Genomic DNA, 13779 nt, shown 5'->3' with positions numbered 1-13779 from the left:
AAGAATAATAGACATCAGCATGGTGTAGTGATTTGAAGCCCCAGGGTTGAACATCATGGGTTCAAATCCAGGTGAAATGATGGTGTTGGTTACTTCAGGAAAAAACTTTAGTCAACGTGCTCCAGTTAATACCCTTGTATTCAAATGTGTCTCCTTGTTCTCAATTGACTTAACTAGTAAAATAAAGGAATAAAAATCGACTCCCTATCAATAGGATTCCATTTCATAGAACACCTTTTTAACAGTAAACACCATGGTGTTGTGGTGCTTTAAAAATTGTAGAAATAAAAGAGATGTGTAATTGAGGCCGTGAGGTGGATCATGGAGTAAAGAAAATGGCTTGGTAGCAGCAGGTGCTCAATTCAAGCCCCCAGCTTTACCTCTGAGTCATTGAGTTGCCCTTAGCAAGTTACTTGACCTTGCTACAGTATGTCCTGTTCTTTGGAGGAGATGTAAAACTAGAGTCCTAGAGTTAGAGCTGGCTTGATAATAGTACTTATGATACGTGCCTTTACTCCAGTCTCCATAAGTCACTTTGAAAATGGTACAGTATCATCAAAATGTATTATTAAGAAATATCTATTGAACTGTGAAAATAGTATTTAAAGCTAACAAGTCAGAGATATAGGATTCACCTGAAAGCGTTTTCAGTTTAAAACATTTACAAAATGCCTTAGCATAAGGTTACAAAACAAATGGGTAGTAAATGTGCACAAGGGTAAATGAGAACAAATCTCAATGTGACTGATTATAAAAAGGTTGCTACATATGGAAGGTCGTTGATAACTGATGCCTTCACCATAAATTTCAGCAAGAAGACAACAGCAGCTCTTCAGAAACTTGCTGGTGGAGAGGTGGAGATCATGGGCGTGACACAGCTGCAGTCCAGTTCTAAATGTGGCAGTGAAGGTCTTCCCATGCTTTTTGCCTGATTCTGATTGCTGTCAGAAAATATAGGCCAATGTTACTGTGATCTGTGTAGTCTCCTTAAACCGTCACTGCTGTCAATCAGAATATATTGTCAGTGACCTATGATTTCAATGAGATTAACAGCGTGCACATAGATTGACCTTATTACATCCTGAAGCGATAGTGACATGCGCCGCCTCTCATGAAACAGCATGGAAAAAAATTAAGTGGAAATAATTACTTTTGAATACAAACATTGAAAGAACTTGCTGAACGTCACCCGTGAGGATCTGGTTAATTAAAACATTTTTCTTATCCAGGAGGAAGGTTTCCATTACAGTTAACTCTTACCTTTCTTTCAGAATTAGGTGTTTTGAAAACTAAAGTGGCTTAGAGAGGTTTCAAAAATGCAATAATGAAACTGTAAACAGCACTACAGTATATTGTACCTGTGAGACTGTTTGCAAACAAATTCTGGAGATCTGGACAGTCTGTGTCTGTCTGACTGTTCAACAGTGTGTGGTTTTACAGGATATCAGTGTTGGACAATTCTGCAGTCGGTCTGTGGCTTGGTGTTTGGCTATCAGGAAAGAGAAGCTCACAGCTGCAATGGTCTCCTAACTGATGGTGAAACTCTAAGAAAGAAGGGTGCCCTTTGCTGTAACTGTGCCGTTTTCAGCACAGCTCAGTTTAGAGATCAGTGTTTGCCCTGTCGACACTCTCCACTACCCCCAGTCTCCTACAACACATTTGTCATTTCCCTTCATTTCCCAGACTGTGCGCCTCTGTTCCAATGAGCATTTTAAAAATTACCCTGACGTCTCTTCATGTAGTTGGCATAAGACGAAAAGAAATCACTGATAATTGCAAAGAAGCCAGGAGAGAAATCTCACAGGACACGAATAAAAAGGCAGAACACCTTGTTTGGAGGGAAAATATACTGACCTGGTGTCACTGGTATCTTGGGAGAGAAAAGAGGAGGATAATACAGGTAATGTATATGCAGTGGGAAGTAATACAGTTGTCAAAAGGTTGAAACAGCAAAGTAACAATAATCATTGAATTCAGGGTCTGTTTTTTTTCATTTATTCTCAGCTGACTCATTCTCTGATTTTCACCCCCCTGAAGTGTAACTCATGAGGGTTTATCAACCATTAGTTTAAACCTTTCTCAAAAGCTCAATTACATCCGCATTGTCACTAGAGCAAATCCCCTCCTCTCCCTCTACCACCTCTTTTTAAAGCCAGTTCAATTTTGTTGCATGACATGTTTGATATCTCCTTTACTCTTCTTCAGCATCAGATGCCTTTGTTTGTTATAAAGGCTACTGTGAAGCCATCGCCTCAGGGAGTGAATACTTTGGCCTCATTTTGTGGAGCCAAGTGTCAGTCTCCTCGAATTGAAAAAAACATTTCACTTTGAAATCAGCTCTCTGGCTGAAATGGGGAAAACGTGCCTGGATTTAAATGAATGCATAAAACATTCAGATACTTGTTAGTGTGTCTCTGAGAAAGTGAAGCACACAGAAAATTTATGTGGAGGAAAGGCAGTTTGCATACCTTAAGCAGTTGGGATGCCTACATCAGAATTATTCCACATACACAATAGCCTTTATTAAACTGTACTTCAGTTCACCTTTTCTTACATATTTAGTTAAAAAAAAAACACTGGATTGTGCAGAAAGATCCTGCATACCTCCTGTATAGCTGTCATTAAAGCGAATTGCAAGGCTTTGAAGGAAAACAGTTACCCAGTTAATGACCCTTGGAACAGTGACTCTGAGAGGCTATCAGTTGCTGACATTGGCATTAACTAAGAAAATAACGGTAATTACCTGCTGGTTGTTATTCCTTTGCAAGAAGATCACAGAATAGTTAGCGCTATAATGACATTAAACATTCTTTGAAAGTTACCGTCAGCCTGAAAGGTAACTAACACTCCCGGCAGGATTGGTAGATCTAGGCTTTAAAATGCATGACTGCTGTGGTAGGACAATGACTTTGCACATCAATGGAGAGACTTGGTAGAGTTGCCTGGCCTGGGAAAGAACCACAAAGAAAAAAAAACAACAGCATTCCTTTCAACATCTGTGAGATCTTACAGTCAGGAATATTTAGATTCATACTTGTTTCAATATAAATATATTTTGGCACAGTGGAGCAGTGGTTCGCATTACTGCCTCTCAGCACTGGGACTCTGGATCCAATTCCAGACCTAGGGTGCTATCTCTGTGGAGTTTCTAGTTCTCCCTATGTTTGTGGGGGTTTCCTCTGGGTGCTCTAAGTTTCTCCCACATCCCAAAGACATCCTGGTAGGTTGATTAGCTTCTGAGTGAATTGGCCCTGGTGTGAGTGTGTGCATGTACTGTATGTGTCTGCCCTGCAATGGACTGGCGTCTCGCCCGGGGTGTATCCTGCCTTGTGCTTGCAATATAGGCACCAGCTCCCCAGTGACCTTGTATAGGATAAAGAGGTTAGACCATGGATGGATGGTATTTAATTTGGAATTCAATTTCTGTTACTTTTTATACACTCCCTATCTGCAGTTGGCCTTTCTTAATCAGCCTGGCTTCGACTCCTCTATCAGCCCTTGGGGAATGAGGACGGTGAGGGCTCAGCTCCAACATGCCCACTGTTGAGCGACTTGTCACCGCACATGCTGTGAGCTCCTAGCGCCTCATGAGAGAATTGGCAGCGAACGGAAGAGGGATGTACCTCACACTGTTAGCACAGCGTCCGGGAATACCCCTGGGTCACTGCTGTCCAGCAAGACAGGCTGCCTCAGAGCCAGTGCAAGCCTGGCAGTACTTCACCAATCGCTTGGGATCCCTGACCACAGTCAGCCCAGGTTGAAAGTGATGGCTGACTTCCATCGTGACTTAACCTACTGCGACACTCAGCTAGCCCCTGACGTCAATAAATTTGGGAGCGCCTCACACTTTGGCCCAGAAACTGATGCTGTATTTGAGTCAGAAAGTCAAAATGTCAAAAAAGAATTAATGTGGTGAGAAATAATGCGTCTGAATGCAAAATAGCAGTTTCAACTCAGCAGAGCAGCGGAGCAAAGACAGGTCAGTTCAGAGGGGAAATTGATACATCATGTTTAGTACTGCGGAAAAAATTATTTCCTACATCTTGGAGAGAAACTTCAGACAAAATGAGCCCGAAGCCAGCATACATGACTGCAGTAAGATTTTGTCAGCCCTTGTTAGGTGAAGAAAGAGAGACTAACCCATACCCAGATTCAGAGACAGGAGAACTGTGGCGCTTGCCTTCTCATTGAATCATATGACCCGACCACCAGGTTTCTATAACTATTCAAGGATAACATCATTATCTCCTTTTCCATCCATGCACCAAGCCGGAGCCTATTTTGGCAAACAAAAGGCGCAAGGCAGGATACACCCTGGATGGGATACCAGTCCATTGCAGTGCCGAAAGACACTCACACCAGGGCCAATTTTTCGACAAGCCAATTAACATACAAGTATGTTTTTGGACTGTGGGAGGAAACAAACTACCCGAAGGAAACCCACGGATAGACAGGGAGAACATACAAACTCCACACAGATTAACTCTTCTAAACATCATAATTATGATGCATCAGAACTTTGACTTGCTATTCTGTTTCCTCTAAATATTTTCTAACAAAAAAGAGGCTAAAGTTTATCAATTAATAACAGCACAGTAGAGGGAAAAGGGATGCAGACAGAATTTAGACCATCCAGAGAATTTAGACCTGGATGTGGCACAAATATAAAAATATGAACAGCTGACAAGTACAGTTCATATACAGCAACATGAAGCTTTGAAATGAGGTAACATTGATTTGAAATAATTGGAATTTACTAGGGAACGTACTGAAAAAGCACAGATATTTTAAACAAGGCACACCACACAGGATATGTTTTCACAGGGAATACAATTTCCAATCTTTCTTTCACTTAAATCCAGATGCCTTGTGCCATTCCTGGAAGATGAATTTTGCCATTAAACTATTTTTTTATGCTAGCTTGTTGACACTTGACTAAAATGAGAAGGAGTCAAAATAATATTTCAAAACCTCACAAATGTTGACAGAAAAATGCTGTCTGTACAATCTGATCATCTGATGTAAAGTATCACCGTGATGAAACAACAGAGTGTGTCTGTTTGCAGTCAACTGTTCAGCCAAATCTTTTATTTTCCGAATGGCCTCTGTGATGTTTCTAGGTCGTGAAGCTGGCAGCTGCGTGATTTTCCACAGCATGGCTGTTAAGAGAAATGTGCTCCAGTTTCTTTAAAAAATCTGTACTTTATAAGCAAAGCCATCGACTTGAACCGATCTTGAATAAGAATATGTTTCTCATCCTACAAAAGCAAATCAACCAATTTGCAAACAGGAAAGACAATGCTGTTTTTTAAAACATCTAAGTAAATTTATCAGTTCTGCTTTCATTGTGTAGTTTTATACTTGAGTAACAGGGACACAGTGCATAATAAATAAATCACCTATAAAACTCGAAAATTCAACACCACCCAAAAAGATGTGCGATTGACATGAAATAAGGAGCTACAATGCTTAGTGCATTACCTGTATCACAGGCAAATGAATTTGTCCTAATAAGTTGCAGCAACTGCACTGCAGAAATGCTGTGAAATGAAAACTAAACAATTCGTTAATTTCTATAACAGAGCAATATTAAATATATCTCTGAACAGGTGTCCAGAAATTTTGATTTCTATATGGGACAAGGTTATACTGTCTCATGCAATCAATGTTCTGCAATTACTCAAACCGAATGTCATTGCTTCTGGCTGTGCTGAGCTAAGTATAAACCCTCCGTGAGTCACGCTGGCTGAAGTGATGGTATTTCTCAGTTGAACACACTCAGAGGTAGATCAAGGCTGAGGCACTGTCTTCAGGACTGATGTGAAATATATCGATTTTGTCTTCTCTTACGGAGGACAGAAAAACGGGATTTGTGGTTCTTTGCCTTTGAAAGGATGGCTGGTACTAAGTGCTTCCTCACTATTCCAAGGTACGTGCGTATCTGTTGTAATTGTTGCTTCTCTAGTGCACCAGCTGCATGCTTTCTAACAGAAGTCTTTCCTGGTACTGTATTTATTTGACCAGTATTCTACAGTACAGTATATGGCACTATTACCATCAGGGGTTTAAAAGATGCCTTTGACTGAATGCAAAAGCAAATATAGAAAATACCTCTAATTAAAATGTAAAACATTACATTTTTATTTCATTTAAAAGATAGTAGACAAGGAATTACTCCAATAGCATTGCATATTTATCATCTTTCAGCAAAATTCCTCTCTGGATTTCTCGCATGTTAAAATTAGTAAACAATTCTTGCTGCAGGCATGTCATTCTCAAAATTGAGCATTCAAGCATTACTGAAGAAGAAAAAAAAAGGCTTTAGTTGAATAGATGTAATATGTACTGGAACACCTAGAGAATTAGAAACATGCTTTGTTCCAGAAACGCAACATTTTTCCCTACTATACATGTACAGTCTTTGAAACGCACAATGATCAAACCAGTGCACAACAACTTAAGGTTGCATTTTGCAAAAAGGCTTAACCGAGTACAGTTTGAATGAGCTGCATAGCACTTGTACAGTACATGACATATAGTATACTGTATCGTCAAATTTGTTTTGGTTTACCAGGGCTTTTTAGAGATTGGCTTGAAATTGCTTGTGCTATTAAAATGTTAATATTCTACAAATAATTCTAAAACCACCTCATTTTCTGCTTAACTTCCCAAATATATGTAAATACAAATTAATCAATATATAGTTTCTGTATACAGTTATTCACTAAGAATATGTTTACTTCCTAGTTGTAGAGTGAACCTCTGATTTTATCTTTTCCCTTTCATCTTATTTCATTTCTTTAATCCTAAAATAACAAGTCCCTATTTTCTATTCCTAACATAACAATTTAGTTTTCCGATTATTACAACCATAATTAGATGCAGAAGAAAATTGATTTGTTTTTAAAAGCCTAATTTAAAAAATCAATGTAATGAATGTGAATTAAGCTTAGCCATCCTAAAACATTTTTTTCAGGTCTCATTTCTTATTTTCCCATCCTTTTTGGCAATCTATTTCTTGAAAATTCAAATTAAAACCTTATTCTTGGCTTTGTTATGGGACGATAGCAAATTAGGGATTGAAACATTTAAACTTTTTTTCAGTCCCTAATTTTACTTTAGTAATGTAAAGTAGATTGACTTCACTGGAATTTTCCAATATGTTGCACTAATAATCCAAAAAGTAATTTGATGTTAAATAAATCAGTTTTATATCAGAAAGATTCTTTTGATCATTTTTTAACAACGGTGAGTATTAAATATTTAATCTGGTTTTGGTTTTAAAATGTGTTCTGTTCACAATAGAATTTCATCACATTAGTACAGTAGATGATCAACAGGTCTTACCCTCTGGGCTATCTCCATTTCCACTAACACTCTCAGCCCAAATAATACATAAGGACTCTTCAGTCTAATATAATTTAAACTCTACAAAGTAAGAATCTGTATACTGAGATTGATATTGTATTCAGAATATTGATCAATAAGATTGCAATAGCAAGATTCTCCTTAAAATCTAAAAAGGGTAACAATTTGATTCCTATACTCCTGGGGAGTACTTGTTGCTATTAAATTATTCTATACAAAAAGTTTTGAAGGTCTAGGACAATGGACTTTTTTAAAAATTCCAAAATTGCTCCGTATTGTTAATCAGCTACATGCAGTTTCCTGAGTGAATTAAAAATGTATTGGAATGCACATTTCAATTTTCTAATCTTGACGTGCAGTCTTTTTTAGATGTATCTGCAATGTTGTTTTTATTGATTGCACTTGACAGGATTTGATTTTTGGTACAGATTTGAAATTGTCAATTATTTCTTATTTGTAAGTCTGCCATTTGGAAGAGACACACGTCTCTCACTTATCTTATTATAAGCGGTAATCGCCCAGCAGGTCACAGGAGGAGCTGTTTTCAGCGAGATGGGAAAAATCTTGGCCATCTAATCCCAAAACATTCCCAATTTTCCCAGACAAATTGGGAATAATCCCTGTCGTAGTCTGGTGATGACCCAGGCTTCTAACCAGAAGTGCAAAGGTCATAAATAGTTACCTGTACCTGCATTCGAAGTCAGCGGCTTTGTTTGTTGAGACTGTCCAGGCTCGGATTGGTGCAGAGAAAGATAGTAAGTAACCTTTTCCAAAATAGTACCTTCAGGTATAAAATAAATAAGGAAATAATCTGACACCGCGTGCCACATGTATGTCAGCAGGATTGAATGAAGGAAGTATATTTTGACAGTATCTCTTTAATCATAACCATTGACATTTCCAGGCAATCTTTCTTTGCTGCTGTATTAACTGAAAAAAAAAATCAGCAGAGCAAAAACTTTATACTTTAATTCCCTCAGGAAAACAAATGAAAGGGAAATTCAAGGAAAATTAGCCGACAAAGAGTTTGCTTATGGATGATTCAGTTTGTCAGGTAACTCAAAGAGAAAATGAATGCCATTTAAAAGACAGGAACCCACTTTTGTGTAGAAAAAACATATGTTATTTTAAGGGGAATAAAGGACAGAAATAAGGCCCAAATTTTAAGATTACCAGATGAGTATCGTGGCCACTTGTAATTTACCAAAGGGAAATACCAGTGTGGCCATAAGATGGGCATGTGTTTATTAAGGGATTTAATGCTGTGATGTTAACCAAGATTTCACTTTCACTCACAATGCAGAACAGTTGAAGAACTCCTCAAGTCACTTAAAAACAGGATTGAGGCATCCAAGAGTTCAAGATACCATAAATCCAAATGGAAATCAGGAGGACGAGCTGTGGCTGTTTTTCTATGATCAGATTCAGATTCTATCTGAATGATACAAACAGAGAGCAGGAATTAAGAGCAGCCTTATAACCAGTTCTGTTGCTATTACTGCACATTCTCTCCTGGAGCTTCAGCACCAACATTAACACATTAAAAAGTCACATAAGTCCTGGACTTCCGTTATTGAAAATGTTGAAAGTGTCGAAATTAATCTTGGATGTGCTTCTGCAACGACAGAATTCTTAAGGTCCTATTTACTGTATATTTGATGACTTGAACAATCTTAATGAAGATCTGGTATATTTCTTGTTATTGTTGTTACAGATTCCATTTTTTTTTTGCACGTAGATGGAAAAACAGCTTTGTTTTAATGTTGTTGTTTGTTTTTGTTTTTCTGTGGTGAAAAATAGAACAGGATGCTTAAATTGCCAAGACATTTCAAAATAGTACATGGTTTGAATCAAAGCAGATTTTTGTCATTTTGATGTCCTTAGTAGGTCGTGCTGGGTGTAAGATTACATTTGACATTTTTGTTTTCACATAGCTTTGAACAAATTCGATCATTTTTTATTCTGGCGTTTTTAACAGATGTTCACGACGAGGACATTAATCCGCTCTTTTAGGCAGTAATGTTTTGCCTGAGGAGCCCCCTCCTTTACAGCACCCTCGCTGGTTCATTCCTTACAAGTCAGCTGGATTTTTTTCAGCCTTAAACGTGCGGCCCTAGTAGTCATTTCCTCAGCCTGGCGAGATAAAGGCAGACGCTAACATATTGAGTACGCTAGCCCTTTAAATTTGTATCGTTGTTAATTAGATTTTGACAGAACTTCTGACATCAAGGTTCTGATTGATCCGTACATTTTCATGTTTTTAAGAAACCAATGCTGATTTCCCTTTGTGAATAACACATCAAGATTTTTTCTTTTAGATATTTACAACATACTAATGTTTTTTTTTCAGTAATTTTGAAACTACGCCGATGCGTGAGATTTCTGAGAATTTAGAAGATTCCCTTGACACAGTGGGAGCAAGCACAAGCAGCAGTTTGGATAGCTCAGTTACTGCTTGCAAGAAGGTAAGTACCTCTTAGCCGCAATTCGACATCCCAGAGTCCACAGTATTAACATCCCTTTGCGCACCAAAACGTTCCCAAAGGACACAACGTATCTAAAAAGTCTACAAGTCTCTCACAATCTCTGAAGATATGGTGGGACACCTGTACAACAACGGCCTACTTTAGTTTTACATTTTAGCATAGAATTCAAGAACATACACATACTGTATTTAATGGACAAAATAACTGATCTAGATTGTACTTTTTCATGAGAGATCTCGGCCAAAAGTGATTCCACCATTCCTGTCGAATTCCAGTCTTCATCAGCACAGAAGCCCAAAAACGTTTAAGAAAAACCACGTTTATAAGGGTCACAAAGTCATTCCTTTACACCATATAGACACATTAAACGAGCCAAATCTCTCTAAATTTAGTAAACGAGTGAAAACGTGAGAGAACAATGATTAATATTTCTGTTCATGCAACTGAAAAGAACGACACGTATGGACACTTTTAAATTATTATTTAAACGAATATCATGAATAATTTAGTGAAGGTACTCGGAACTTTCACTTTTTATCATGGTGCTGGAGAAACTCGGGAAAAGTAAAATTGCAAAGTTTGATTGGTCTTTTCCTCATAAATGTTTTTTGATCTACTGAACAGTAATCGATTTCAAAATAAAGCAACACGCTCAACACGCTTAATAACCATTTGGTTTTGTGGGCTTCAATAACTTTGCTAATAAAGGATTTTTTTAAAAAGTAGGAAAATACTTCTCTTTTTATTACCAAATATTTTTACTGTAGCTTTAAACGTAAGTAGAACAAGTTTCTGCATGTTTTATTTATGGAGGCATTGTTTTGTTTTCATAATAAAAATAACATTTTTCAAGTGTAAAAATAGATTCATTCTGACACTGTTCGCCGTGGAGGAACCCTGAACGTTTTTATTGCACATTAGCTTCCAGCAAGAGGAAATTTACCAGGCTTATTTCTGAAAGCTTGCTTCATTAATGTGAACTGAGATTTATTTAGGGCTTCCAAGATAAACTCCTTTAAATCTTGCTAAGTGTATCTGATTAATGATTGCTTGGGGCGTGGCAGTTCACCTGTCAAGTAGGCCGGTCACTCGTTTGGAAATTTTTGAAAGACCAAATAATAACGAATCACAGTCCTGAACATTGCGATGCCTGTGAAAAGCCTTGTTTTAAGAGTTAATTCTAAGTCATATACTTGTTGTATTACTGAAAAAATATTATAAATGCTAGTTTGTTCATGTTTATTCATTTGTAATTGGTGTTATGCCTGACTCCACCTTTCCCAGTCTAATTAGTAAATGGGATACTTGTCTATCAAGAGTCTGAGATGTATGTGCCTCTACAAGTGCTTCGTGCCTGTTAATCGTAATTTCAATTTGTGTAGTTTTAGAGCTGTCTTTTGAAGTCTTCTGAACTGCTCTTTATACTGATTTGTCCTTCCTGGGGTAAACACATCAACGAGCAATCGCGTTCAGCCAGGTTCAAGAAAGGCACAATGTGATTTGTGAAGCAGGCTTAAAGTGTTTTAAATTGAAAACATCATTAGAGCTCACCTGCTGTATTGCTGTATAAGAAAAAAATAGTTGTTTTTGTTCTGTTAGCTTTGTTTCTATTTCTTCCCCTTCACTTCCTTATTGCCTAAAACAACAATATATTGCTATTATCTTTCAGTTACAGTGGAGACATTTGCATTCGTTTAAAAGCAACATCAGACCTGTCATTTCTTTCGTGTTTCCTGCCAGAGTCTGTCATTTCAGTTAACCTCCGGGGAGTGCAGGGCAGTAGTTGGTAGATGCAAAAAACGATAATAATACTCGTTGATGAGCTTAATGGACAGACAGCCATTTTCATGTCTTCTAAGAAGATAAGTGAGTGGTCCCTTTTCTCATTTTTGAAATCTCCAACCCTGGTTCAGTAGAGTATATTCTTGTTTTTGTTCCGAGTGATCTCTAAATTACGTAATTGTAGTCTCCCCTCCATTTGAGTGATCACTTCTGAATTGTTCCAGACCTTTGGAAATTGGACTGTGGCTCTCCAAGAGCAGGGTGGGAGACTCCTGGACTGACAGGACTGGGGCTCTACAGGACCAGGGTGGGAGACTCTTGGACTGACAGGACTGGGGCTTCACAGGACTAGGGTGGGAGACCTCTGGACTGACAGGACCGGGGCTTGGAAGGAACAGGGTGGGGGACCCCTGGACTGAACCAACTGGGGCTCTGTAGGATTAGGGTGGGAGACCCCTGGACTGACAGGATTGGGGCTTCACAGGATCAGGGAGGAAGTCTCCTGGACTGAGGACTGGGGCTTCACAGGACCAGGGTGGGAGACTCTTGGACTGAGGACTGGATCTTTACAGGACCAGGGTGGGAGACTCTTGGACTGACAGGACTGGGGCTTCACAGGACCTGGGTGGGAGACTCTTGGACTGACAGGACTGGGGCTTCACAGGACCTGGGTGGGAGACTCTTGGACTGACAGGACTGGGGCTTCACAGGACCTGGGTGGGAGACTCTCGGACTGACAGGACTGGGGCTTCACAGGACTAGGGTGGGAGACCTCTGGACTGACAGGACCGGGGCTTGGCAGGAACAGGGATGTAGAACACTGGACTGACCGAACTGGAGCCCTCCAGGACCAGAGCTCATCTAGTGGAACTAGTGCCATGATGTTGTTGACCAATCTGCTGTAGGGAGTATTTTCTACTTTTTTCAAAGAGCAACACAGGTCCAGTTTATATCAAAGCATCAGGACTATCAAAGGAAAGAGATCAGGATTGATCAGGTGAGATTTAGTGAGAAAAATAGATCCAAAATTCTTTCTTTCTGACAGGTATGTTTGGGTTTCTGGCATTATCCTTCTGCCCAAGCAACACTCTAACTTAAACTTTCAAAGAAATCTTCAGCCCCACCATAAGACTCCTAAACCCCACCTCTGAAATCCTCCCATCTCCACTTACAACCCTCTGTTTTTCACTGAACTCAAAATACTGCCACTGCTGAATAGTGCACACATCTGTTATCTAAATGCTGGTTGGACTTACTGTATTGCTTCTACCCTGTTCCTGTCTCCAAGAATTGGGATGTCATTTTCTATGTCAATGTTATGGCATCTTTTATGTCATCTATTGAGGAATTTGTCATGTGAGGAAAATGTGCAGGCATGCATTTCATTGTGCTGAGGTACATATGACAATAAACTCAAGCTTGAACTTTCCCAAACTCAGCTCATAAGCCATTTATCCCAGAAGCCAGCCACCTGTGACTGTGCCTCCCCATTGACTAGCATTTCAATGTCTTGTTCCCTTTAAACATGCCTGTCAGGAAGGGTAGCATGCAGCTGTATGAAGGATGTGCAAATCACATGAAAGCAATGTTTGAGCTATTCGTTTGTATTCATTCAAATAAATACAGACACATATTTTCTTCCCTGCTCCCCTTACAATGTAGGCTTATTGCGTGAAACAAGAGCAAATCAGCTTGCAGCTCAAACCGCAGGGCTCTGTCGAGCAGAGGCTGGGCACACTAGAAACACATACACTTCTCGCCTTGCTGATGCAGGATAAATCGGCACCGCGTTCAACCCCCATCTCTTACTTCTGAAAAGGCACACAACCCATTTACTTAATTATTCGCTACAGCATAAAAAAATGGTGAAAGTGTTGTAAACCTTACTGCTGGCCTGCAAAACGCACACACACACACTTGAGCCAGCCTCTCTAATGCATTCCTTCCCATCTTATTCCTCCAGGAGGAGCTGAAGGGGAATGCAAGGGATAAAATAGCTCTAAAACTGGAATGTTCTACTGTCTGCGTTTTCTCCCAGTAGCCCCGGTGAGAGTACCTCTGATTAGCAAAACAGCCAAGAAGAACTCGGCCGTCCTGTGTTTATTAAGCACTCTCAGCTCTCATCAAGTCAAGTCGAGGTCTC

At 39.2% G+C, this 13779-nt stretch overlaps 1 protein-coding gene across 4 annotated transcripts in view; it reads left to right on the top strand.

Moving 5' to 3' along the window:
* sphkap (SPHK1 interactor, AKAP domain containing) overlaps positions 1-13779 on the top strand; it is a 98128-nt gene that overhangs the window by 60065 nt on the left and 24284 nt on the right. For 3 of the 4 annotated variants that reach the window (XM_088612983.1, XM_088612991.1, XM_088612966.1), the window contains exon 3: positions 9719-9833. In XM_088612983.1, coding sequence (XP_088469109.1) covers positions 9719-9833 — 115 coding nt within the window. Of the gene's footprint in view, positions 1-5757; positions 5930-9718; positions 9834-13779 lie in introns of those variants that run through there. The other variant, XM_088612975.1, reaches the window with a different exon arrangement.

The sequence above is a fragment of the Lepisosteus platostomus genome, chromosome 2 (assembly GCF_059453375.1).
Source record: "Lepisosteus platostomus isolate fLepPlt1 chromosome 2, fLepPlt1.hap1, whole genome shotgun sequence".
NCBI lineage: Eukaryota > Metazoa > Chordata > Actinopteri > Semionotiformes > Lepisosteidae > Lepisosteus > Lepisosteus platostomus.
This window is presented reverse-complemented; position numbering and strand designations above follow the sequence as displayed.